This window comes from Protopterus annectens, chromosome 7.part1 (assembly GCF_019279795.1).
Source record: "Protopterus annectens isolate FY-2018-M chromosome 7.part1, PAN1.0, whole genome shotgun sequence".
Taxonomy (NCBI): domain Eukaryota; kingdom Metazoa; phylum Chordata; order Ceratodontiformes; family Protopteridae; genus Protopterus; species Protopterus annectens.
The window spans coordinates 400,291,759-400,319,706 of NC_056740.1; the positions used below are offsets into that span (position 1 = coordinate 400,291,759).

Genomic DNA, 27,948 nt, shown 5'->3' on the forward strand with positions numbered 1-27,948 from the left:
ATATATACACATTAATTATTTTTTCAAGATTAGTTTTACTGAGCGGGCAAGGGAAATTCTGGGTGTTTTCTGATTTTGTGTGGTTGACCCTTAGTTATATGAAACTGGGTCTGCATTATCACTGATGTGAACAACTTCATTATATGCTTAACTAAAAGCTTTAGACCTTTTTTCTTGACACAGCCATTACAGTATCCTTCCTGTTATGGTGATAAGCAAGAGTAGCCATGCATAAGAAGTGTACATATTTATACATATGATCATGCACGATTATAATATATACAGATTGTATTAATTATAATATAAAATACTTTAATTATATCCCTTCTATAATACAGCACCACTTGTTAGACTGTTCTAAATTTATAGTTTTGAATGTTTTTCCAGCAAGCAATGAAATAAAACATACGAGCCAATAATGACAAACTGCCCAATTCAAAACATTTCAACCATAAAAGGTCACTTAAACTTTTGTCATTACAATCCATCAATGTCAGTCAGTATGCACAATCTCTGCAGAAGTAAAAAAAGTCATCTGAATAATTCCACATTATAGACATCTGAAACTAATGAAGAGGTTGTTGCTAGAAAGCAACTTTATATTTCAGCATTTCATCAACAAATTCAGTGCCTGCTGCCCTTGAAGAATGCACTGCCCATGTTGCATTAAAATTGGTAAGCTGGTATATTTGCAATACAGAATGGGTGGTAAGCTGAAAAACAAGTTCATAGTCATTAGGCATCTCATCCAAAGGAGGACATAGCCAGGACTGCAGCACTCCACCCCTTAAAATACAAATCTACATGCTGTGGGAGTAGAACCTATAGCCCTCTGCATCAAGATGCAGGTATGCTACCTGCTGTACTACTAACACTGCTTTAAAATTCTATACCACAATAATGATACCATTTGCTAAACAAAACAGTTGCACATTTTAAGCAGACTTAGCATGAGCAGCAGTAAACTTCTCTTCCTTGAAGCTCACAATTCCTTGAAAATACACTTGAAAATAAATTCTACCTGCTAACTCTAAATAGGGCATTTCACTTTCTCTCACACACCTCAACCTCTGCAAGAAATCTGGACAAAGCCCAACATAAATAGGGACAGATTATAAATATTGCTCTCATGAACTTAGAACATTGCTAGAATAACAGGATTTATGTTAGTATGCATTTTCTATGATGGAGAGAAGGAAGGTTGGTATATTGTGTGTGCAAGAGACCAGATGGAAGGGGAGTAAGGCTAGGTGTATCAGAGGTAGGTTCAAATTGTTTTATCATGGTGTGGATGGGAGGAGAAATGGAATAGGAGTTATCCTGAAGGAACAGTATGCTAAGAGTGTTTTGGAGTTGAAAAGAGTGACGGATAGAGTGATGTTTATGAAGCTGGAAATTGATGGTGTAATGATGAATGTTGTTAGTGCATATGCTTCACAAGTTGGGTGTGCGATGGATGAGAAAGAAAAATTTTGGAGTGAATTGGATGAAGTGGTGATGACTGTACCCAAGGGTGAGAGAGTGGTGATTGGAGCAGATTTTAATGGGCATGTTGGTGAAGGGAACAGAGTGGATGATGAAGTGATGGATAGGTATGGTGTTAAGCAAAGGAATGCAGAAGGTCAGATGGTAGTGGATTTTGCGAAAAGGTAGACATAGCTGTGGTGAATACAGATTTTAACAAGAGGGAGGAGCAGAGGGTGACATACAAGAGTGGAGGAAGATGCACACAGGTGGATTATATCTTATGTAGGAGGGCCATTTTGAAGGAGATTGGAGACTGTAAACTGGTGACTGGGGAAAATGTAGTTAGGCAGCATAGAATGGTGGTTTATAGGATGACGGTGATCAAGAAGAGGAGGAGTGTGAGGGCAGCACCAAGGATCAAATGGTGGAAATTGAAAAAGGGTAATTGTGAGGTGGAGTTCAGGGATGGGTTAAGACAGGCACTGGGTGGCAGTGAAGAGTTACCAAAGAGCTGGGTAACTACAGCAGACCTAGTAAGGGAGACAGCTAGAAAGGTGCTTGGTATGACATCTGGACAGAGTAAGGGCAATAAGGAGACATGGTGGTGGAATGAGGAAGTACAGAAGAGTATACAGAGAAAGAGGTTTGCAAAGAAGAGGGATTGTCAGACAGATGAAGAAAATAGACCGGAGTATAAGGAGATGAGGTGCATGGCAAAGAGAGAGGTGGTGAAGGCTAAGGATAAGGCGTATGAAGAGCTGTATTAAAGGTTGGACACTAAGGAGGGAGAAAAGGACCTGTACCGATTGGCTAGACAGAAGGACCGAGCTAGGAAAGATGTGCATCAGGTAAAGGTGATAAAGGATAATGAGGGAAACACACTCACAAGTGAGGAGAGTGTGTTGAGGAGATGGAAAGAGTACTTTGAGGGGTTGATGAATGAAGAGAATGAGAGGGAGAGAAGGTTGGATGATGTGCAGATAGTGAATCATGAAGTGCAGTGGATTAGCAAGGAGGAAGTAAGGATAGCTATGTAGAGGATGAAGAATGAAAAGGCTGTTGGTCTAGATGACATACCTGTGGAAGCATGGAGGTGTTTAGGTGAAATGGCAGTGGAGTTTTTAACTAGATTGTTTAATGAAATCTTGGAAAGTGAGAGGATGCCTGAGGAATGGAGAAAGTGTTTTGGTACCAATTTTTAAGAATAAGGGTGATCTGCAGATCTGTAGTAACTACAGAGGGATTAAATTGAACAGTCACAGCATGAAGTTATGGGAAAGAGTAGTGGAAGCTAGGTTAAGAAGGGACATGATTAGTGATCAGCAGTATGGTCTCGTGCCAGGAAAAAGCACTACAGATGCGATGCTTGGTCTGAGAGTGTTGATGGAGAAGCACAGAGAAGGTCAGAAGGAGTTGCATTGTGTTTTTGTAGACTTAAAGAAAGCATATGACAGGGTGCCTATTTAGGAGTTGTGGTATTGTATGAGGAAGTCAGGAGTGTCAGAGAAGTATGTAAGAGTGGTACAGGATATGTACGAGGGTAGTGTGACAGCGGTGAGGTCTGAGGTGGGAGTGAGATGTGTTTAAGGTGGAGGTGGGGTTACATCAAGGATCGGCTCTGAGCCCTTTCTTATTTGCAGTGGTGATGGACAGGTTGACAGATGAGATCAGACAGGAGTCCCCGTGGACTATGATGTTTGCAGATGACATTGTGATCTGTAGTGAGAGTAGGGAACAGGTGGAGACGACCCTGGAGAGATGGAGATATGCTCTAGAGAGAAGAAGAATGAAGGTCAGCAGTACTAAGACATAATATATGTGTGTGAATGAGAGGGAGGATAGAGGAATGGTGAGGATGCAAGAAGTAGAGGTGGCGAAGGTGGATGAGTTTAAATACTTCGGATCAATAGTTCAGAGTAACAGTGAGTGTGGAAGAGAGGTGAAGAAGAGGGTACAGGCTGGATGGAGTGGGTGGAGAAGAGTGTCAGGAGTGATTTGTGACAGACGAGTACCAGTAAGAGTGAAAGGGAAGGTCTGTAAGAGGGTAGTGAGACCAGCTATGTTATATGGGTTGGAGACAGTGGCACTGACAAAAAGGCAGGAGTTTGAGCTGGATGTGGCAGAGTTAAAGATGTTAAGATTTGCACTGGGTGTGACGAGGGTGGACAGGATTAGGAATAAGTATATTAGATGGTCAGCCCAGTTTGGAAGGTTTGGAGACAAAGCCAGAGGGCAAGATTACATTGGTTTGGACATGTGCTGAGGAGGGATGCTGAGTATATTGGGAAAAAGATGCTAAGGATGAAGCTACCAGGTAACAGGAAGAGAGGAAGGCCTAAGATAAGGTTTATGGATGTGGTGAGAGAGGACATGCAGGTGGTTGGTGTGCAGAGCAAGATGCAGAGGACAGGAAGAAATGGAAACAGATGATCCACTGTGGCGACCGAAAGAAGATGATGATGTCGGTATGCATTTTTCTATAGGATATGACATCTAAAACTCAAATGTCTATCATTATTTAGCAACTTCAATCCTTTTTAGGAAGAATATGGGGCACAAAATCTGGACATTCTGCAAAAACCTGGACAGCTGAGGGGTATGCTACCTCCTTCTTATACAGACACACACACACACCATACCTCTGAAACTTAACACAAGAAATCTGGACAAAGCCTGTTACAATGATGGGGACAAAGGCCCAAAAATAGGGGCACATTTAGAAAGTTGCTAGAATATAAGAATTTGTTAGAATGTATTTTCTAAATATGAAATCTGAAACTGAAATGCATGTCATTATTTATTAAACAATTATATTCAGATATACTTGATTGTCGCAGTACTCACCGTGGCTTGCATATTCTCCTCTCCTGAAAGGCCCACTCTGTTTAACTTGTGTATTATTTCCTCAGTCACTTCACCATGGGTTGCAAGCAGCTTCATCACTATTGTGAGTGCAAAGTGTAATGCTTTCAATGAGTCTGCAAGAAATCACATGCAATCATCATGGCACAAAAATTCTACTGAAGATGCTGCCAATTTTTCTCGTACACGACAGAAGCCAGAAACAGCTGTTATTCCACAGCTAGATGCAGCAATAGCAAAACAAATTGCAGAGAACTGAAATAAATTGGAACCAATTTTATCCACAGTTATTTACTGTGCAACCCATGACATTCCCCTCTGTGGAAAAGAAGGCTCTGGTGGAAATTTTTGTAACTTGTTAGATTTTTGTATTAAAGCTGGCAACACAATATTGAAATAGCACAGTGAAACAGCTGCAGAAAATGATCGGTACATATCCCATAGGGTGCAAAATGAGCTGTTGACAGAATGCAAACATGTACTTCAAAAGGAGATTGTTTGTGCAGTGAACAGGGCAGTTGGATTTAGTGTATTAGCAGATGAAACTGCAGATATTTCAGGCATTGGGCAGCTGTCATTGGGCATTCAGTTTGTTAATGATTGTATTCAAGACGAGTTTACGGTTTTTGTTCCCATTGTTGTGAGAGATGCAGTCTGTATCAAATGTCATTGTCAGTGAATGCATAAAGTACGGTCTAGACTTGGAAAAATTACTCAGACAAGGCTATGATGGCTGCTCCCTAATGGCAAGCATCCAGAGTGGTGTTCAGGCAAAGATTTGCGAAAAGTATCCATAAACAGCCTTTATCCACTGCGCGTCTCACAGACTAAACCTTGTAGTCAATGATCTGAATGATGTTCCTGAAATATGTAGTGCTGTTGGTGTTATCAAGAAGATTATTATTTTTTTCCGTGACCGTCCAAAATGACTAGCATTGGTACCAAATATACCTCTTCTGTGTGAGACATGACTGATCAAGAAATATAGATCCATTCTTGTGTTTAGTCAGAACTTTGAGAAAATATTTGCCTGGCTAATCTTCAGAAGAGCTCTGCTGGTGAAACCAGACAAAATGTACATATGTTACTCAGTGCTTGCTCTTCATGCACATTTCTGATTTCTCTCTTTATTGCAAATTACTCATCGGTTCTTGAGCCGTTGCCCAGATGTTGCAGTCTGTTCAACTTGATATAGTAAAGGCTCAACAACACATCAACAGACTTATTAAAACATTCAAGGAGCACCGCACCCATGCTGAAGAGCACTTTAGAAATGACATTCTCAGTCATGCAAGATCACTAGCAGATAAACTTGGTATTGAGTTAGTGTTGCCAAGGATTTGTATTTGACACACCGAGCAAACACAATAGCATGGATTTTGCGAGTTATTACAGAACAAGTATTTATATTCCCTATCTTGACTATTAGTTTCTTCACTGACATCTTGCTTTTCCAGCTGTAACACTGCTCAGTTCAACTTATTTTATCTGCATCCTAAAATTATGCAAAACCTAGAACATGAAGAATTTCTAAAATGAATTGCTGTCAGTAATGAACTACATCATATCGCTGCTATATCTGAATGCTCGCTTCTTGTCTGATGCATCGGCTTTGAAGTTATAAGACCTAAAGTCTCCAATAGGCTACTACTGCCTTTGTAGTCAACATCTTGCAGATCTTCTATCAATTATGTTACTGAACAAAAAAAAAAAAAAAAAAAAAGTGTCAGGTATGGGATTAAAACAAACAAAAAAATTTCTGACGTGCTTCAGCAACACCAATGATTAACATGTGTATCATGCTAACCTGGACAACAACAAACAATAAATACATAAAACTAGTTGATTTTTGATTTTATACATGTTTAGGCAAAGAAAACTTAATACTGCAGTAAGCACCATCATACCTCTCAATTGTACAAAGTTTTGCAGAATGTCCAGATTTTTGCCTCATATTTTTTGTGTTCCTCCTAAAATCTGTACTTTTCTGTCAGGTAGCTGATGATTGAAGTCATTAAATAATGACAAACATTTGAGTTTAAGACTCCACATCCTTCAGAAATTCATACTAATGCCTTTGCCTCCACTGGTACCAGAGGTGGATGACATGAGTAAAATTTCCTGCAACACCTTCATTAAAGCCCTCACAATCATCTCGTAGTCTACATCCAATGTAAAGAACAGCAATAGTAGGAATTTATGGGCCTGTCTGGAAATGGTCCAGATTACAGACTCTTACATACCTGTATAAAAGAAACAGAGGAAACACCCATGTCTGACCTGTCTAAATGGATATTCAACTAATATTACAGGCATCCTGGTAACTCCCCCCCCAAAAAGGAGTTGTTACAGAAAATTTAGAAAATTCTTCCACCTTGGATTATTTAGTACCTTATTGAAAAAAAAACTTTAGAAGTATAGTTTTCACCTGTGTTTTCTGTCTATTATTTCATCTTTGTGGTTAGAAAAATCCAAAAGCGTAGGCTCTGTCCTTGAGACCAATAGTGTCAACCCAAAGACTGTTCTCAAGATCAAGTCCCTTCAGGAGTGGATGCACAACTTACCCTTAAGACTTTTCAAAAGAAGGTTATTTCAGTCCTTTGTAATCTGGGGATAGAAAGAAGCACAAATGCCACATTTCTATTCAAAGTGCTCCTCACTTAGCCAGACAGCAAAAAGAGTGTGTCTGTTCTGGGCATTTTTGTGGCCACATTAAATACACTTTCTAAATGCATGACTATCCAGTCAAAATATTTTTAGAAAGTACAGACAAGAGCCAAGAATAAATGTAACAAACTACCCAAAATCTACAAGGGACAGCAACTGATCTAGAGAGCTTCAGTACTAGAAAATATTAACATCTAATAAAATGACAGATTAAATGTATGAACTAACAGTTTAATAGAAAGTAAAACACTATTGTGTAGAATGCAAAGGCCAAAGGGAGAGAAAGCAATACCGTGCAAAAAAGAAATCAGATGGACCTGACCTGATTTGTAGATTAGAAAGCTGCAAAAACAGTAATTCCATTCAGAAAAGGATGTGATAATTGCAAAATTCAGCAATGTTTTACACAAAGTAGTTAACTTTAAAGCAAAGTTGCTTGAAAGCATCCGTCTCCGATGGAAACATGAGGAGCAGCAGGAGACCTGCACCAGAAGCGAGATGGCAAGCCATTTTGGGCAAAGAGGATGGAGTAATACCCTGGCAAAGTTTTAGATGCTGAGCTGACCGGAAATGTGATTCACTCATACTGCTTGATGAAGATGGACCTCCTTACACCAGATTAAGAATTTCAGGACATGATTAAGAAAAAATGAATAATTATGATCAAATCTCTGATCATAAACAAACTGTTACATGTTCAAGAACCAGATGTCAGGAAATTCACCTCTAGAATGGAACAGAGAAGCTAATGAGGTGAATCATAACATTCATTTCAAGAACACATAACTGTATAGTTAAGATCAGAGAAGTCTGATCATAATTCTTTGCACCACATGGAGCTTTACCTGCTCTGCGTACTAAGTGTAGGAATGTTAGATGTTGGGAAGTGTGCCCAGACACATGCTCTACCCCAATCCTGCCCCCAGTAACAGGCGAGTTGAAACGAGCAACTTTTTCTCACACCCCATATTTCCTCCTCTTGTGTCAGAGGCACTAAAGTTCAGGACATCTGGATCACAATCAGGGCTCCATCACTCTGTTCCATGAAGTATGGCTATCGTATATGAGGAAGCTGCAGTTACATTTGTTTTGTGTACATATGAGATCATAGGTTAAAGGTTCAAACAGGCTGTTGATCCAGCAGATGATTTGTAGCCTAACCAATGATCTCGCAAATTTACTAAGACATTAATTAATACCAAGTTAGTTATGTGTACTTATATCTGTGTGTAATACTAATCAATGACCAAGCATAGATACTCTACACACTTAAAACACACGCACACCTGCTTTTACCTACCTATTTCTTACATACACGCATACACACTTCTACCTACTTCTTACATCCACAGACTCAGAGTACTACCTACCTATTTCTTACACACACACACATCTTTTAAACACTTAAAGTCACACACACATGACAAAACTGTGGCAAAACCAGGGATGTTCTGCAATTACCACCCACTCATTCTTTCATGAACACATGATTCACTTAAAAAGCTTTTGCATTAATGTGCAGAACAAGTCTGAATCTTTGATATCTGGCATTGCTGACTTATTGTAATCCCCAGCGATTTACCAGAAAATAATGCATGTTATGATGGACATGACAAAACATGACAAAACCAGGGCTGTTCTACAATACACTTACAAAACTATAACAGTTTTGCATTAATATAAACTTACTCAGTCTCTTTTTCTTTGCATCTCTCTCTCTCACAAACACGCACACACAAACATGCCCACAAACACACCATTCTCCTCAGGCTGGTCCTGAATTTGACTTAGCCCAATAATTCTAGACAAAGACAAAATCAGGGACAGATTTTAAATATAGCTTTTATAAATTTAAAAGGTTGCTAAAATATATAAATTCTGAAATCCATAACTATCAAACTCCCACCTCTAGAATAAGGGACTAATACAGAAATAATCAGGAACACTTTTAAAAAAAAATATTAGTTCTATTAATTTGAAGAGATGACAGAATATAAATACAAAAATGTGAGTGAACATACATTTACTGAAGTAAAAGAAGTCTATAACTCTAATTATCACTGTTCTTTATTCAGTAAAATCCACCACCTTTTCTCTGAAAATTGCTAGTTTTGAAATTGGGAGAGATTAGTTTGGTGGGAACACAGAAAAATTTTGAGCTGAAAAATAAATATAAGTTACCCTACTGATGAACAAAGACTGGACATTTGAGATTCAATTGCCTGAGGGTGAATTCTCCAGAGATTGAAGTTCCACCATAGGAAATCACTAGCAGTGAGTGAACAATTGCCTTGGCCTTGCATTACCTCTCTCAGTACACATTCCTAAAACATTTGAATGTATTGGCTAACATTTCATTTTATGAGAACAAGTACTATAGCACATACTAGCAGCCATACTAAAAAAATGAACTTAAAGTTGCAGTTAACTTGGCCTTAACAATTTTCTCAGATTCAGCACTCACAGGTTCACAAGCTGCTGCTCTATGACATATTCCATAGCACACTGGTTCTCTCTGCTTTCCCTCATACTTATATCATACAAATTCATCTACCTTGGCACAAGGACTGTACTAATTCAGCCTCAGCTCATTGCCGTTTCTGAATCAGTCATTTGCTAAACACTGCATTCAATTCTGCTCAATGTCATGTGCATACCTCAGTTCCCGTGGGCAGTATAGTGTATATGCATGCGGCTGGGTATACAAACAAAAAAATACAGAAATGTAATGTGAGATAAAAATTCTACGTAGTTGAGAATTATACCGGTCCGGAGTCTCTCGTCACACATACACACACCTACCTTTCACTTCTATATTCATCGGCGCAGTCCGAACGTCCTCTTAAATTCAAATCTCCAGTAGGCGCGAAAGATAAGGACGTAAACCTTCAGTCGCGCACAGACAGAAGACGAATTCAGGTCGCAAACACCTGTTGCGTCTGTGCGCCTGGGCGGGATGCAAAGGGCGTTCTTAAAGAGGAACGCCCTTTAAAAAAAAAAAAAAAACTTTTTTTATTTAAATTAATTTCTCGGCCAGCCAGTTCCAGGGGGGTGCAAGTGCACCCCCTTGCACCTGCCTGCGGGCGCCCTTGCTCTCTAGGTAGTTGGGGGGTGATTGTCATTGCACCTGGCTAGTCCATAACATCAGACAGCTGGGTGCTTCAAATCATATGCAGAGGATACTCTATCCCCTTTGTGGTTCCTTCCAAACCTCCTAAACACCTCCTGGACGTACCACCCATGTAAAGGGAGGCAGCAGCATGGGAAATCTCCAAGCTGCTAGAAAATTGAGCCATCGCATCCGTCCCCCCAGATCAGTCCTGATTGGGCATCCTACTCCAGGTTCTTTTTGGTGCCAAAGAAAATAGGGGACTTGAGGCCCATTCTGGACCTATCTACCCTGAACCTGTCAGTTGCCAAAGAAAAATTCCGGATGGTCACACTACAGTCCATCATGCTGTACCTGCAAGAGAGCGACTGGATGTGCTCGTTAGACCTCCAGGATGCCTACTATCACATAAAGATGCACAGAAGCTCCAGGAGGTTCCTCTGCTTCGTCTAGGAGTCGATCATTACCAATTTTGAGCCCTACCCTTTGATCTCACAGCCCTTAGGGTGTTCACCAAAATGATGGTGGTAGCGGCTCACCTGAGGCTTCAGGGGATTCAGGTCTATCCATACCTGGACGATTGGCTCCTCACTGCTCCCACCAGGTGTCTACTTTCTCAAGTCAGGGATCATTTCTTAAAGCTTGCTCTGCATATGGGGGTTACAATCAACACATCCAAATCACTTATAAATCCTGTCCAGGTGATGGACTACACTGGGGCAAGGATAGACACACTACAGTGCCAAGTCTTTCTGACCACAGAGAGAATACAACACCCTTATCTCCCTTATCTACCGTTCTCATCTTCCCTCGGCAGAATCAATGTTGAGGTCCCTGTTGGAACTTTATCGTATCCAGTACACTGTCGAGTCCTGCTGGTCATTCATGGTGGATGTGCTGTCTGGAAATCTTGGAGGGATGACCTTTTGTTACAGCCCCTGTCCAAGCCACAGTGACCACGGATGCCACCCAACTTGGGTGGGTGGGGGCATTGTTTGGGCAGGACAGTCCAAGGCCTTTGGTCCCCGGTCGAGACCAATTTGCACATAAACTTTCTAGAGATGAGGGCGGTCCTTTTGGCATTCTGCACCAGAACTCAACAGACTGGACTTGGAAAATAGATGCTTTCTTAATCATGATGATAAACTAGTTTCTGTATGCTTTTCCACCCTTTTTCTCTGATCCCCAAGGTACTGACGGAAGTCAGGATGGACAGACCCAGTGTGATCCTAGGGGCTTCATTCTGGCTGAGACTGAACTGGCTCTCCCTCTTCTTGACACTCAGCAAGGGGAGATTATGTACCCTACTTCAGGAAGTAGATCAGCCAAGCCAAGGGATCTGTTTTCCACCTGCAGGTTAGCGACCTAGAGGAGTGGATTTTGATGCCAAGGTATGCCTCCTGTCCCAGGGATGTGTTTTCCATTCTAAAGGAAGCAAGCAAACCCAATACTAAGAAATCATATGTGGCAAAATGTAAACAATATTTTCCACCTGGTGTCGGCAAAAACACGAACAGTATCTCAGGCAGACGTTAACCCAGTCTTGCAGTACTTCTCAGCCTTGTTTAGACGGGGATAAGATAACCCTTGGAACAAACCCACCCTTTATGTCAAAGCTGGTATTGAAATTTTACCAGGCTATCCACATGTCAGCCTTCTTCCCAAATCCATACAACAGGGCAGAAAATGTTCTCTATGTCCTGGATGTGCTCAGGTAAATCAAGCAAAAAACATCTACTAGAGCAGAAAAAATATTAATTGCTTTTACAGCAGGTAAACAAGACATGCCTGTTACCAAACAAACCATTTCAAAATAGATGGCAAACCGTATTAAGTTCTGTTACTCACACTGGAAAAGAACTACCTGGGCATATTGAAGCCCACTCCACCAGGCATGTGCCAAAATACCACTGCATTCCTCAAAGAAATCCTTACCCAGGCCATCCTAGGAGCAACCACATGGAACTGTGTGCACACCTTTATGCAGTACTGTAACCTAGGCAATGTCTCCAGGGCTGGAACATGTTTCACTGCTACCATCCTGCAGCACATTCTTTTCTAGGGTCATTCTGATTACCTACAACCTATCTGTTAGCTTTGGGAGTCCTTCCAAGAGTCAGTACTGCAGCATTGACTACGAAGAACATAATGTAGTTGCATCCCACTTATCATAATTGTACCTGTTCCATTAGGTCAGTCAGTGTTGCAGTACATACTCCCACCTTCCAATCTCTCTGACTGCTGACCACTTGCCCCCCCCCTTGTTGGGTGCAAGGGGTAGAGGGGTATTCTGCAGATAGTCCTGTTATTTCCATTATCCCCTCTCTGCCTCCTGTGGTTTTACTCCTTTTCACTCAAGTACAGACAGCTGAGGAGGTAGTATTGTCCTTGGCATCAGACTGCTTGTTCACTGCTTAGAAAGACCTGAAATGGTCCCAATGGATGCCCTTTTTATATTCTGATGTCCAGATATTTGACATCTATCTGCTAGGGAAGATGCAGAGACTCTGGAAAGTGGGCCATTCAGGTACTTCTGCATGGCAAGAAGACCCAAGAATCAGTATTGCAACATTGATCTACTCTGACATAAGGGGGGCACAACTGTACTTTCTGTTCTCTTCATCTGGGTGATTCAGAGTAGGTAGTAATTTTTTTTTTTAGTTTTTTGTAAGGGGAGTGCTTCATAATCCATTTCAATGCCCCCCACTTTCTGGCAAAACTGTCATAGCATTAGGATCTTTGTAAGTAAATTCAAGTTTTATTATATTTAATTTGTATGGGCGCTTACAGATACAATCTTTGTTTGAATGGGGTAAAAACTGGAGAAAATTGAGGTGTGCACACCCTGCAGCTCTGGTCCAGAGAGTGAGTGGGTTTCATTTGGCCATTTACCTGAAATGGGGTAAGTCAAGATTAATAGCATAATATGAAGGTGTAGAAGACAGTATAATTTACTTTCTGCTTAATTCCTTTTCACAGGTTAACTGTTGTGGCAAGTACTCCTTCCTTTTTGCAAGTTTTGCAAGTGTCATGGTTTCTTCTCTTTTTGTCTAGGAAGGAATTGTTGAAAACTTATTCAAATGGGCACGAGAGGCACAGCAGCCATTAAGGACTTACGCTACGGGCTTGCTCGCTGGAGCCATGGAGAATCAAGATATTGCTGCTAACTACAGGGAAGAGAACTCACAGCTGGTAAACGTAGTTTTCTGTCTGTGATCACTGTAAATTTGACACACAAGTTATGATGCACTGGCATTCTCACATTTCATTGTTTATTTTTGTCATGCTGTGCATGTGTAGAAATATTGTGCTGTACTACATTCTTGCTACTGGTTTGCATTGTTACTTTGAGTTGAATTTCTCACTCCTGTTTAACTTGCTTTTTTAGCAGAAGATTTGAAATTGTTTGATACTTCCATGGAGTTGTACTGTCAGCTTCAGTATAATTGTCATTCCCATTTGTTAATCATTGTCTGGTCAAGTGATTTGCTCAAGGTCACACGGTAGGTAAATGAGGGCAGAGGGAATCAAACCCTGTATGACAGGAACTACAGCACACATCCTTAACCCTCTGTGCAATCTGCCAAACAGTATAGGTTTATTAGAGATATAGGAAATGATGTAGAAATTGTGAACGTTTTCCATGCAGCCTGATTAATTGTATGTTGACCAAGGTGTACATATTTAGTCATCCTTAAACTTTTTCTTAGTGTTCTAAACTACAGTTTTGAGTGTGCTCAGTTCATATTCATGTTTTTCAAAATAATTGCCTATTACCATGTTTTCCATTGTGCTAGCTTTCTGTCAACTTTTTTGTTTCATTTGGTAATGTGTGAATTGTGGCATCTACAAATTATGCACTTTTATGCTTCCTGTTTTTCCCAGTATGGTTCCATAGGATAACAGTGCACTTCCTTGTCCTGTTCAGGTATTTTGGCAATGGTGGGTCTCATACAAGGCAGGTCCTGTGACCTTTCTCTTGGAACCTGTGATGGCCTCTCAACCCCAGGCCAGTAATCAAGGAGCCTCAAGCTTTACTACTGACACTGGTTGCGAGATGGTCACTAAGAACAGGAATGGATTTACACAGTATTTTCAGATGCAGCTCTCCGCATTAAGCACAATTTCCCCCAAGAGCAAATGGAACATGTTCCAGACCTGGAACTGGACTCTGTATCGCCAGATCCTAAACAAGACTCACTTTGGAGCACCGTGTCCCAGTTCCAAGTAGCTGACACACACAGCGGCACACAGAGACACACACAGACACGCTCTCTCTCCTGGGAAAAGCTGGCACAGATTTACTAGCTGTACCCCCCCCCCTGCCCAGACAATAAGGTGAACATGCTTCCACCAGTCAACCACGCTAAGGCTCATACAAGGGTATCTAATCACACTGAGTAAAATCAATACTAGTATAAATGTTAGTGTGTAACCAAAGCAACCAGCCTTTTCTGAGTGGCAAGTGCATCACTAAAATAAGCACAGGTACTCTCAAGATGTTAAAAGACCAGGCACGGTGAAAGGTATTAAAAAATGTGTAGTAAGTACTGAAATAGAAAACCTGAAAATACTAAATACCCAAGTACAATAAACACCAGAGTTTCAATCACAGGAGAAATGAAAATAACACAGTTGGACAGATTCACACTGATGCAGAAAAACAGTACTTAACTAATCTCACTGTATGTCCTGACTGTCTAAAGAGTAACTGTTCCCTAGCTAACTTAATACAGCTAGGCAAGATAGGATGCTGAGATGCTTACTTCCACAAGGCAAGGTAATGAGCTTCTGACTAACTGAACTCAACTAACTGAAGTGACTGTGATAACTGTCACAGATTTTTAAATCTGGTTCCAAAGAAATCAAAGGAAACTGCTGTGAGTCCCATCCTTTCAGTGCTGATTACAGAATGACACATTTGATCACCTGACTCTGGTGTAATGCACACACTGAACTTTGCTAAGATCTGTTGCAGTATCTGAAAGCTGTAGAACAATTTCAAAAATTTCTATTCTTCCCTTTCAGAATTCTTTTGTTTAAACATAAACATTTAATCAGTTATAATTACACTGTTGATACATTGACTTGTACAGATACTTGTGTTAAAAATGTGATAGTCAAAGGAAACAAAATTATTTACAAAACTCCAGCTAACTATGCTGGCATATGTTACACATGCACTTCCCTATTCTTCCTTATACTGATGACAGTACCTTGTATTGTCACAGACCCTTGTTGCTTGATTTTATGCTTTGGGGAGAATATCTTCCAGCTTCACTTTGCCTTTATATAGCCTTATTTTGGAGTGAGAGTATTGGCGATTTGTTAATTCCACTATTTCCTCTCTCTGTTGGAAAGACAGTGCTGCTGTTCATGTTTACTTCCGTTGTCTTTTCTGCTATTTTCTGCATGAATTGTTGAAAGTTTTTTTGATGTGGAGATAGCCATAGTAGCACTTAACAGGTCAAGTTGGGGGAGTAAAGGTGAGGAGCTTGGTAGCCTGGGAAAGTTTCATGCTGAGTAATTTTAGGACCTGGGTTGTCCTAAGTCCTGCAGTCAGGGATGATCCTGACCCTTCAGATGTGGTGTTACGGGAAGTATATAATTTTTATTTATTTTGTGTACCATAAATGTTGCTAACCCCCTTCCCATCAGTAGATGTTACTTTCTCTTTCTAAGCCCTAACCCCATTTCTGAGAAGACTGCGGTAACCCTTTCTCTCTTGCCTCCCATAGCTGGGTATGTTTCTAGTCAATCAAATACCTAGTTTCTCCACCTTTGAGAAATTGGTCACCTCCTTATTATTAAATTAGTTGTGAATCAGAATATTTTCATACATGTAACATTTCCTTTTTTTCAGGGCATACTCAGCAGAATACAATGCTAAATTAATTGGTGTACCCAATAAACTGCCGCCCTGTCAGCTACATTGATTGCAGGATATTCATGCAGTGAGTAAAATGTCAATCCCTTGTTCATGGGTACGTACAAGTATAACGACCACCAGGACATTTATAAGCCTATCCGTAAGACCAGCCCAATTGTATCCTTTGGTAACATGTGTATTTTAATGGAAGGGTATGTTAAGAAGTTGCTAAAACGTTATGGGGGTATGTTGGGGACTAACTGTTGGCCTTTGTAAAAGACATAGGTGCCACCCTGGGGGATGAATTTATGATTACTCATCCAAATATGAAATATTTTCTGTTGTCCTCTGCCTTCATTCAACAGGGAGACCAGCATGGGAATAAATTTGGGATTTCCCTTCCATTGGTCAGGGTTATGAATTGGGTTAGGCTCTGCTTCACATGGATTGGGAAACGTACTCCAGAACATGTGGGTCCTTTGAGTCGCATATCTGTTTTGTCAGCATGTTCTGTTTCTGTTGCAAACAAAGTCCAAATTCCTCATCTAGTGTTTCTGGTGCTGCTCATTTTGTAGATGTGTAAAAGCTCCATCGGGGCTGGATCTAAGAATGCTTTATATGCCAAGCACAGATCACCTTTCAGCAAACTGTAGGAGACAAGGGATGGGGATCTAATGCAGTCTGTATATGATGGTTAGTTAATACTCTGGATCCTCTGTGAGGAACCTGTGTGAGCATTTCAACTCTTACATATACCTAGTCCAGTACATGTCGGGGAAATTGCAATCCTTGATGAGGCCGACAAGGGATGAGTAAAGTGGCAGTATAACTTCCTTGGACCTGCTTATAAGTTGAGACTGAATAATTTTCGTACTATCTTGGGTATATGCTGTTTAAGGGCCAGATACATATTTTCCGCAATGTTTAGGGGTGCCATATCAATGGAGTAATTTACTGGGCAGACATTTTCCCCAAAGGCACCATAATGCACTTCTTTACATTGAGTTTTAATCTGTGGCTTTGGCAGCAGTCATTTGTCTGTGTTAGACACTTTTAGGATGTTAGTGTCATGGAGGGATTATTGATGGCTCCCAATTTGCAGTAGTCTGTGAACTTGGTGAGCTAGAAGTCCTTGACATTAGCTTTGACCTCCGAAAAGTAAATGCCGAACAGGCGTGTGGGCCAACATGGAACCCTGTGGTGCTCCACTGGTGACCTGCCTCTTGGTGGATGTTGTCTCACTAATCCTGACTTTTTGGGCCGGTGTGTGAGCCAGTTGGCAATCCATTGAGTTGTGTAGGGATTTATGACTAATTTGATGAGTGTCCACAATACCGGAGTAGGTTATTGTGTCGAATGCCTTAGATAGGTCTAAGTGGGCGGTATGCACTTTTTTCCCTTTTATCTATTGCCTTGGTTATCTTCTCAAATAAGTCTCCCAGCTTAAGTAAGCATGACCTTGTTTGACAAAACCAAACTGGGTTGGGGCCGCTGTCTCTAGGTTGCCAATGTATTTGTTGATCATTTCTATAATAATTCGTTCCATGGCTTTGCATGTTAGACTAGTGAGACAAATGGGCCTGTAGTTTCCGGGGTTGGTTGATGGTCCAGCTTTGTGAAGGAGATAACCGTTGCTGTCTTCCATTCGCTTGGTAAGCAGCCTGTTTTTAAGCTGCTGATGAAAAGTGACTGAAGTTGTCCTGATAGGTCATGTTTTGGGCTGTTGAGGCAACCTGGGATACTGTCTGGCGCCATTGAGGCTGCGCTTTTAGCTTTGATGAGCACCGCTATAACCTGCTCCCTGCTAATAGTTTTGGGGGGGGGTATGCCACTGAGCATTTCCCAAGTTGTAGGGGTGGAGGATTTAGAAACTTGAGCTGAATTTGTCAGCCGACAGATTCACTGTGTCAGTCTGTTTGATGAAGGTTGGTACCATTGCACGGCGTTGCATGTTACCTTTGAGGTTTTGGACATAACCTTAAAAGGTCTTGTGGTAGTCTGTAGCCTGAGAAGCTGTCTTGCCGTCGTATATGGCCTTGTTAGATTTAATCGGTCCACTTAGTTTCCTGTTTAGTTTTATTAGTATTCTCTTATTATTCTGAGAGTTGGTGATGTCCTTCAAGGATGCATTTGCAGTCCTAACATATGGGTTGTCCTGCCTCAGGCAGCCCTTCGGTCGGCCGGATTCCAAAGTCTGGGTCTGGCCTCGGCTGATGTCGTACTTCACCCGACGTCATAGCTGCTGGGGTATAAAGGCATCAGCCGACGCCATTTTCCTCCGTCTTTCTTGCCGCGCGGTGCCCGAAGCAGAAGCTGTTTGCAAGTGCCGGTCGGTCAGATCCAGAGATTTCTACTACCGAAGACTTCTAAAAAGCTAAGTACCCCATTGGGGACTCTTTCTTGCCTCAGCCGATGTCAGACAAAGTAAATAATTGTTTAACTTGTGGGAAACAAATACCTCATAAGGATTTCCACTCTTACTGCCTTCCTTGCTTAGGCCCAGACCACGACGTATCAGCTTGTCTAGCCTGTGCTTCCTTCAACCGACGGACGCTTAGACGTCGGTTGGAGTTTGCAGAGGAGTTTTTTGGTCTCGCTTTTGCATATAAAATGCCGTCGGAGACTCCGACTACACAATTAGCTAAAAAGCGCAAGGAAAAGGACCGACACTCGCGGTCCGCGGTTTCGGCTGAAACCATGGTTAGGCCAACCGCGAGTGTCTCGGTTCTTCCTTCGGCCGAAAGCATGCCTCCGATAACCGAGGCCTCACAGAGCATGGCTGAATCTGCTACTGAAATTACTGCTACAGAAGCAGGCACCCAGGATTTGTCTGACACTATTCCTTTAGACATTTCTACCCCTGCACGTGGGGCTGCTAGACCCACTGCTTCTATGTCTATCAAGGCCTTTTCCAGGGCTAAAGCAGCTAAATCTTCAAAGGCCTTACCTGCTAAAACTCCCTCACACAGGCCTACCTCTAGTTCCCAAATACTCAGCCTGGCTGAGGATCTTATCTCTTTGATCAGGGGATTCCAACCTCACCCAGACAGGGCCTCTCAACCCCCTCCAGATAAGAGGTCTAGGACTGAACCCCCGGAACCTGTCTCTACAGATTATTCCTCGGATGACTCTATTTCAGACCATCAGGAAGGCCCATATTCTCCTTATGAGTCTTCTGATGCAGAAGACTCCATTCCTTCTGCTTCTCCTCCTGAAGAATTTTCTTTTGGGGAAACCCTACATGCTATGAGGGAACACTTCCAATGGCAGGGCCAGCATTTTTCAGATTCAAGGAAAAGGCTAAGGACTTTTTTACACTTACCACAGCATAGGCCCTTAGCCATTCCTCCAGTACTATCAGTTGTTGATGATGCATATAATGATGCCTGTACTGCCCCTGATTCTCTTCCTCTGGCCCCTGCCAAGCCTGACAGATATTACAGGGTCCCGGACACACACTACCACTTGTATAAGGCTCCTGTTGCAGACCCAGAAACCATTTCACAGGGCCCTAAAGGTGTGGCAGCTGCCTCTGCCAAAAACCCTCTTCCCTCTGAAAGGGAATCTAGAGCATTAGAAAGATGGGGTAAAAAGGTTTATACTTCTGCTACTCTTTCGGCCAGGGCCTTAAACTGTCAATTTCACATGATTCAGTACCAGGAATTTTTGTTAGACCAGCTAAATAAAAAACTGTCCTCTCCTGAACCTATAGACCGCAAGTCCCTACAGGATTTGGTAGATAACTCTCAGCAGGTCAGTAATCATTTCTTAAAATGTGGCTATGATGCACTGGAGGCTTCCTTTAGATCAGCTATGACTGGAGCAGTGATTCGAAGGCATGCCTGGTTAAAAGAACAATCTTTACCAGACCATGTTAAGTCAAAACTCCTAGATGCTCCTATGGAGAAACAAAGTTTGTTTGGCTCCCCTGCACAGGAGGTTCTAAAAAAAGTGGAAGAAAAGGCAAAATCTGTCCAAACAGTCAAGGATTTCTTACAGGTCCAACCTCCGAGGTTTAGCAGAAATTGGCCTTCGAAGAATTGGTCCTTTCCAGACACCTCCAGAGAACAGAGAGGCAGAAATAGATGCCCAAGAGGCAGAGGTCAATCTAGGGGTGCCTACAGGGGACGTCAGTGGCAACCTGCCAACCAGAGAAGTGCTGCCACAGATGCAACTACAACCACTTCCACAGGACAGACACAATGACTTGGCCCTGGTTCCGCCTACCAGGGAACAGCTGGAAGCACCCTTGGGCGGAAAGTTAGCCTTATTTTCCAACAACTAGCATTGCATTACAGGAGACAAATGGACTTTACAAACAATACACAAGGGCTACAGGTTTCACTTCCACACTCTACCAAAAAAGAGAGGAATGCCAAACCTACCACCAAGCCAAAAAACAGAGGCTCAAAGACAAATCAACAACTTACTAAGGATGAGAGCTATAGAAAAGGTACCACCTATGGAACAAGGCCAAGGATTTTACTCCAGGCTTTTCCTTGTACCAAGAAAAGAAAATCAATGGAGACCTATTCTCGACTTGTCCGCACTGAACACATACCTCATTGTTCCAAAATTCAAAATGCTGACCCTCCAGCAACTTCTTCCCATGCTGGGCAAGGAGTCTTGGCTGGTGACTCTAGATCTCAAGGAGGCATACCTGCACGTCCCTATGCGACCAGATTGCAGAAGACACCTCAGATTTCTTGCAGGATCAGAGCATTATCAATTCTCAGCATTGCCCTTTGGCTTATCTACTGCACCCAGAGTATTCACGAAATGCCTGGCATCAGTAATTGCTCATTGCAGGCTTCAGGGAATTCAAATTTACCCATACCTGGACGACTGCCTAATACAAGCGGACAACAAGACAAAATTAACAAAAGATTTGGAAAATGTCATACAACTGTTGCAAGCCTTGGGATACACAGTCAACATGCAAAAGTCAAGACTAGTACCATCCCAAAGGATAACATTTTTGGGTGCAGAACTGGATACATCAACTCAGATGGCTTTTCTCACAGAAGAAAAACAAAAGCAACTACCAGTCTATTTCATGACATTAACAACACAAACTCAGCTTACTGCAAGGAAAGTCCTGCAAGCCCTGGGTTACATGGCATCCTGCATAATACTGATTCCGCATGCCAGGCTGCATATGAGAAAGTTGCAATGGTACCTAAGGAATGTATGGTCTCAACACAAGCACAGTCTAGAAGCCCAGATTCCAATAATTCCATGCCTGAAACAAGAATTCCTGTGGTGGGCTCAGGCCTGTCAGTTGAACAGAGGATTGCCTTTCCACAAACCACATCCAAGCCAGACCATCACCACGGACGCCTCAGACTTAGGCTGGGGGGCACACATAGTGGACAAGTGTATACAAGGCCTATGGACCCAAGACCAGCTGAATCTGCACATAAATCTAAAGGAGATGCTGGCAGTGAAACATGCAATCCAGGCATTCAGACCACTCCTTCAACAAGGTCACCTGCTGATAAGGACGGACAATACCACAGTCATGTGGTACATCAACAAACAGGGAGGTACGCACTCATATCCTCTATGCCGGATGGCAATGGACCTGTGGAATTTGGCCCTGAATCTCAACATTCAACTACAGGCCAGATTTGTACCAGGAAAAGAAAATTCACTAGCAGACACCTTAAGCAGAACTACCACGGATGCTCACGAATGGATGCTGCATCCAGATATCTTCAAAACCATAACAAAGAAATGGGGAATGCCAGAGATAGACCTGTTCGCCTCCCACACAACCACCAATTGAAGAAATTCTGCACAAGAGCATACCACCCACTTGCCTGGAGGGTGGACTCCCTTTCCTTCAGCTGGAAAAACCTGACAGCATATGCATTTCCACCTCTTCCTTTGATGTACAAAGTCCTACTGAAGATCAGAGAGGATCAGCCAAGGGTAATCCTGATAGCTCCAGACTGGCCAAGGCAACATTGGTACCCGCTACTGAGAAGCATGTCTCGGACACACTCATGGCCTCTACCTCTATGTCCCTTACTTCTAACACAGAACAACTACAAGATCCTGCATCCAAACTTGAAGACACTGCAGCTAGCTGCTTGGAATATTGCATAAAACAAAATAAACCAGATTTATCTCAGAGGGTTAAGGACATTATCCTGGAGGCACGCAGACCCTCCACAAGGAAAACTTATTCAGCCAAATGGAAAAGATACCTCATTTGGAGTGCAGCAAAAGGAGAAAATGTTTCATTGGCAAACATAGCACACATCCTGGAATACTTAGCAGAACTGTTCCACAATGGCCTGTCCTACTCCTCCATTAAGATTCATGCATCAGCAATTTCAGCAGAATACAACATGGATCCTCCTGTCTTCTCTCATCCTCTACTCAGGCAATTCTTGAGAGGAATCAAAAATGTAAAGCCTCCAAGGAAACCACCTTTACCTACATGGGATCTCAACTTTGTGCTGGAAAAGTTAACACTTCCCCCTTTTGAACAAGCAGCAACAGCAGACTTAGTTTTTATCTTGGAAAACTGCTTTCCTGCTTAGCAATCACTTCAGCAAGAAGGGTGTCTGAGTTACAGGCATTAATGGCAGTACAGCCCTTCCTTATCTTCCATCAGGATAGAGTGTCTCTGAGAACTAATCCTACTTTTATGCCAAAAGTGGTCTCCAGAGTATCACTGAACCAAGCGATTCATTTACCTACATTCTTCCCCAACCCACAGAACGGGGGGGAAAGACTACTACATACCTTGGATGTGCACAGACAATTACGCTACTATCTGGACAGAACTAAGACCAACAGAAAAACTGACCAGCTTCTGGTAGCATATGCAACAGGAATGCAAGGAAAAGCAATTTCAAAACAGACAATCTCAAAATGGATAGGAAATTGCATTAGATTTTGCTACTCTTTTCATGGAAAGACAACTCCTGAAAATATCAGGCCTCACTCCACAAGAGCTACAGCCACCACTACAGCTTTCCTACGAGGAGTGGCTACCAAAGACATTTTAGAAGCTGCTACTTGGAGCTCCGTGCATACATTTGCCAAGTATTATAATCTTCCTTTATACTCCAGATCCCGAGCAGGTTTTGCAACTGCTGTTTTGCAAGGGATCTTAACTACACCATCTTTATCTTAGTGCCTCCTCCCCCAGTTTGGCTATGGTATTCTACCCATATGTTAGGACTGCAGATGCATCCTTGAAGGACATAGTACAGTTTTGTACCTACCATAAATGTAGATGTCCGATAGGTATGCATCTGCAGTCAGGATTACCCACCCTCCTTCCCCTCTGTGGTATTCCTAGGGTATTTACCCCTCTTTTAGCTAGCTGGGGGAATCTATTATGGTGTATTTGTTTGTATATATGTATATATATATATATATATATATATATATTTTTTGCTCTGTACTGTTTGGAATTATTTGCATTTATCCAAATTTAGCCTTCCTAGAGGGCACCTGGCATCTGGGGCAAGAAATACTGAGGAAAATGGCGTCTGCTGATGCCTTTATACCCCAGCAGCTATGACGTCGGGTGAAGTGCGACATCAGCCGAGGCCAGACCCAGACTTTGGAATCCGGCCGACCGAAGGGCTGCCTGAGGCAGGACAACCCATATGTTAGGACTGCAGATGCATACCTATCGGACATCTACATTTATGGTAGGTACAAAACTGTACTTTTTTGACTTTGGCCTTGACTTTTTTTCTTTTTATTATGCGCCCCATTAAGATTAGGATTCCAGTAGTGTGGTTTGTTTTTGGAGGTTGTTTTGGGCTTACCTGTGGTAGGTACAGCAGCCTCTGTTCAGCCATTTACATGTTTGCTTGTACAGTGTTTCAGTGAATAATTCTGCATTGGCTGTTGTGAACTCTGGGTTGGGCGGGGCATTGAAGTTTGACAAACTGTTGCATAACAGGATGTAGTTTGCTTTAGAATAGTTCCTAACTGTAACAGGTTTTGCTGGGAATTGCAAGTTGATTTTTATTTCAGACGAGACAGCTTTGTGATGAGACCTCACTGGTGAGGATGTGACACACGAGGCGGTGCAGTTTTCTCCCATATTTGTGAGAACAAGGTCCAGTTTATTTGAACCTCTGGTTGAAGTACATACTATCTGATTAAGGACATTTGTGTTAAACTCCAGGAAATGTGCCTGCAAGTTGGGGGCAGTGTATGTTTCCCAGTGTAAAGAGGGGTAGTTATGTGATTCTTGAGGCATAGATTGTGACCTGTAACTTGCTAAGATATGGTCTAAGTTGAGTTGTATGTGGATGAACTCCAGGGTATCATCCTGTTTAACCAACCTTGAGGTATACTTGTTACTCATGTAAATTGTGACACCTCCACTTCTAGTCCCTGTCTGCACAGCTGCTTGTCTAAAGGTGTGAAAGGCACTGTAGCCTTGCAATGCCTGCGTACTTACTGCAACTTTAACCCCTATGTAGTAACTGCATAAATGTCTACATTCTTCAGAGAGAGGAGAGCTTGTAGGGTGTGGAGTTTGTTCTTAAAGCTCCTATTATTGAGTAGTACCACCTTTAGGTTCTACTGGGTTTTATTTGCTATGTCTGTAGGTTTATGACTTTGGCATTGCAAAAAAAGGCTGTATGGGGGTGGGGTGGGGGGGGAGTACATTTTTATCCAAAATCTAGGTCCCAGGTGGGACAAATGCAAATCATCTTTGATAAAGCAATGTAATCTGTTGACCGTATCCTCCTAAGCTGACAGATACTGAATCCCCCTAGATTGACACCATAAACTAAGCCAATTGTTGACGTCAGTTTTTGGTCATACTGTGGCATCATACATGGTGATGCTAGGATGCTGTTCATTGCAAAGCATGTACCAGTTTGAGACACCTTAAGAGATGTCCATAATGCCTCCCTCCATGTAATCCAGAGAGGTTGCTTGTGGTGTGCACTTTAAAGATTGCTGATAGGCATTGTCGTTTGCATGCTTATGAGGTCTTTGAGGTTTGGGAAGATTGCTTTTCTGTGCATCAGCATAAGATGGTCTGTGTGGTGGACACTCTCTGGTGTATGTTGTCTTCATTTTTACAACCTTATTTGTGTGTGAACTTTTTGTCTCCAAGAAAATTGTGTATGTACATCTCTTGTATAAAGTCATGGTTTCCTTAAGGATTAAAAGGTTATCTGTAAATATGAGGCAATGGCTACATTGTCTAAGGGTGCCCATATCTAGCTAACTACAGAGATAGTTGGAAATGACATATCTATGTTGTATGGGGTGGTGTCTAAGGTTATAGACTAATGTTGAATAGTGCTTTGATATATTTTTAGATAGTGCTATGATATTTTACTAGTGCCACCTGACATGCAGACTGGCTGCTCTGAGCTTAACTTTCTGCATTGCATCACTAAATTGCAGGTTACAGTCCTAGCACTAATTTTATAGGTAAACTTCTGTGTTTTCCAACTCTGGTAGAACAGGCCACTACCTACTGTCACTAAATAAAAGGAATATCCCATTCCTCTTAATGTAAAGGCACACAAAAGATTGCTTGAGTGTATACTAACAGATAAATTTAACAAACAAGGCAATTTCAGGTCAGTCTGTCCAATAGCAAGACAGTTTGAGCAAATGGAGTAATTTCAGCCTTATACCAATAAATGCACAAAACAATCATCAGTTTATTACTAAAATAGCTTCTGGAAGTGTGATGTTTAAATACAAGTACTTAACTTGTGCTTGGATGGCACGTGATGCAACGAAAGTCATTTCAAAGGCACAAGCAAGGACAGCAGACATGATTGAGCTCTGTGGTAATCTGCCAAGAGGCTGTCAAACACGTCACATTTTTACAGACCTGTAAAACAAAGGAAGTTGTGTGTAGTGGGGGCAAAATTACTGGAATAAAACAATTAAGTACCAACAAACAAAAATACTAAGTAGCAACTTGTAGAGTAACAACTGCCAGTAAAGCTTCTCAAAAGAACAGTTGTCAGAAATCAGCAAACAGTACAACACCAGTGGCAACCATCAGCAAGTAAAGCAGCTAAATGAAGTGTAAATCGGGCAGACGGCCAGATTTATTTATTTGCATTTGTTTACTGGGATGGCCCACTGGGCCAGAAGTACCCATTTTCATTGGAGGCCCGGGGAGAAAAGCTTCCCAATGAAATAGCATACATACATTTGAATAAACATACATAAGAATAGTAGATAGAACTTTAAACATCATACAAAGTTTTAACAGCGTTTTAATCTATTACGTAATTTATAAACCAAGTAATAAGGTGGTGTCTGTCCATATATCTACCATCTGTCAGTATAAGCTTCCACAGGTGTAGAAATAAGCGGTTGTCCAGTAAAGATGTGGGTTTTTAGAAGGTAATACAGGGAGAAGGTAGGAAGGGTAGGAGTAGTAGGAGGACAGAGTCAGGTTACAGGAAGTGAGGAGCTAGCATAGTCCGTGAGAAGAAAGATGTCTTTAAAAGATGTCTTGAAGAGAGAAGTATTAGCAGCAGATGTAAGTGAGCATGGGAGTGTGTTCCAGAGTTTGGCAGTGGAAAAGGAGTGCAGCAAGTCACCAGCAGGGAGGTTAGGTTTTTGTACTAGCAAGAGAGTTTGATTTGGAGAGCGGAGAGGTCTAGTAGGGTGGTAATTGTAAAAAGAGAGGGCAGGGAAGGTGGATGGATTGGATATTAGATGTTCATCGTGTTTCACTGTTGCAGTCATTACAATTGGGTTATCCTGCTGGCAGGCTACCCAAAGTCGGCCCGAGCTCCAAAGTCTAGGTCCGGCATCGGTTGCTGTCGCCTCCTCCCTGATGTCAGTGCGGCAGGGGTATAAAAGATGCAGCCGACACCATTTTCTTCAGTCTTTCTTGCCGGGCGGTGCCCTAAGCAAAAGCGGTTCGCAAGTGCTGGTCGGCTGACTCCTGAGATTTTCAAATTCGAGTTTCAGATCCGAAGTCTTCATTAAAGCTAAGTACCCCATTGGAGAAACTTTTTTCTTGCTCCAGGCAGATGTCAGAAAAAGTTAATAACTGTATTTTTTGTGGGAAGCAAATACCTCATAAGGATATTCATTCTTACTGTATTCCTTGCCTAGGCCCTGACCACGACGTTGCTAGTTCTCGGTTTTGTGCTAGATTTAACCAACGCACTATTAAGTGTCGGTACGATTTTGCATTTCATTATTTGGGCAGAAGATTCAATTATATAATGCCGTTGGAACAGCCAACTACCGGAGTTTATAAAAAGCGCAAAGAAAAAGAAAAGAACAGGCATCCGAGGTCCAAAACCGACGAGGCTTTCGCTAGGCCAGTTGCCGGTTCTCAGTGAGGCGCTTTCACAGCCCCTGACGCCCGCTACCTCATAGCCACAGGCCGCTTCTGGCTCCCACGTGGAGCCGACTAGGCCACTGGACACACTGAAACTATTCCCTCAGATGGGTCCAGAGCCGCTGAGCAGGCATCGGTTTCGGAGGGTGTTTTCAGGCCTACACAGTTATCTGTAAAACCAACTTCAGCTTCAAAGGCAAAGACTAAAGCAGCTCTAAAGGCAAAGAAACAAGTACAGCATTCTCCTGGACAGGCCTCCATGCCTAAAAAACAGATGTTTAAAATGGCTGAAGACCTAATTACTTTGATCAGGGGTTCCCATCCCCCTCCTGATAAGAGGCCTAGGCAAGAGATAGAATATGAATCTTCAGATCAGGTTTCCATTTCCTCTGATTCCTCTTCTGAACAGGAATATTCTCTTCCTCCCTATGAGGATTCTGATGCTGAAGAATCTATCCCTTCAGCCTCTCCTCCTGAGGATTATTTTTTTGGGGAGACCTTGCATACTATGAGGGAGCATTTCCACTGGGAGAGCCAAGATTACTCTGAATCCAAGAAAAGGCTCAGACACTTCCTTTTATTACCTCAGCACAGACCCCTTGCTATTCCTCCTGTTTTAGACATTGTAGATGATGTGTTTTCAGAGTCCGG

At 42.1% G+C, this 27,948-nt stretch overlaps 1 protein-coding gene across 1 annotated transcript in view; it reads left to right on the plus strand.

Moving 5' to 3' along the window:
• Positions 1-27,948, plus strand: part of DCAF1 (DDB1 and CUL4 associated factor 1) — a gene marked incomplete in the record, with an annotated part of 1,406,260 nt that overhangs the window by 362,811 nt on the left and 1,015,501 nt on the right. The window contains 1 exon segment of the mRNA XM_044078852.1: positions 13,160-13,297. Within this exon segment, the coding sequence (XP_043934787.1) occupies positions 13,160-13,297 (138 nt within the window).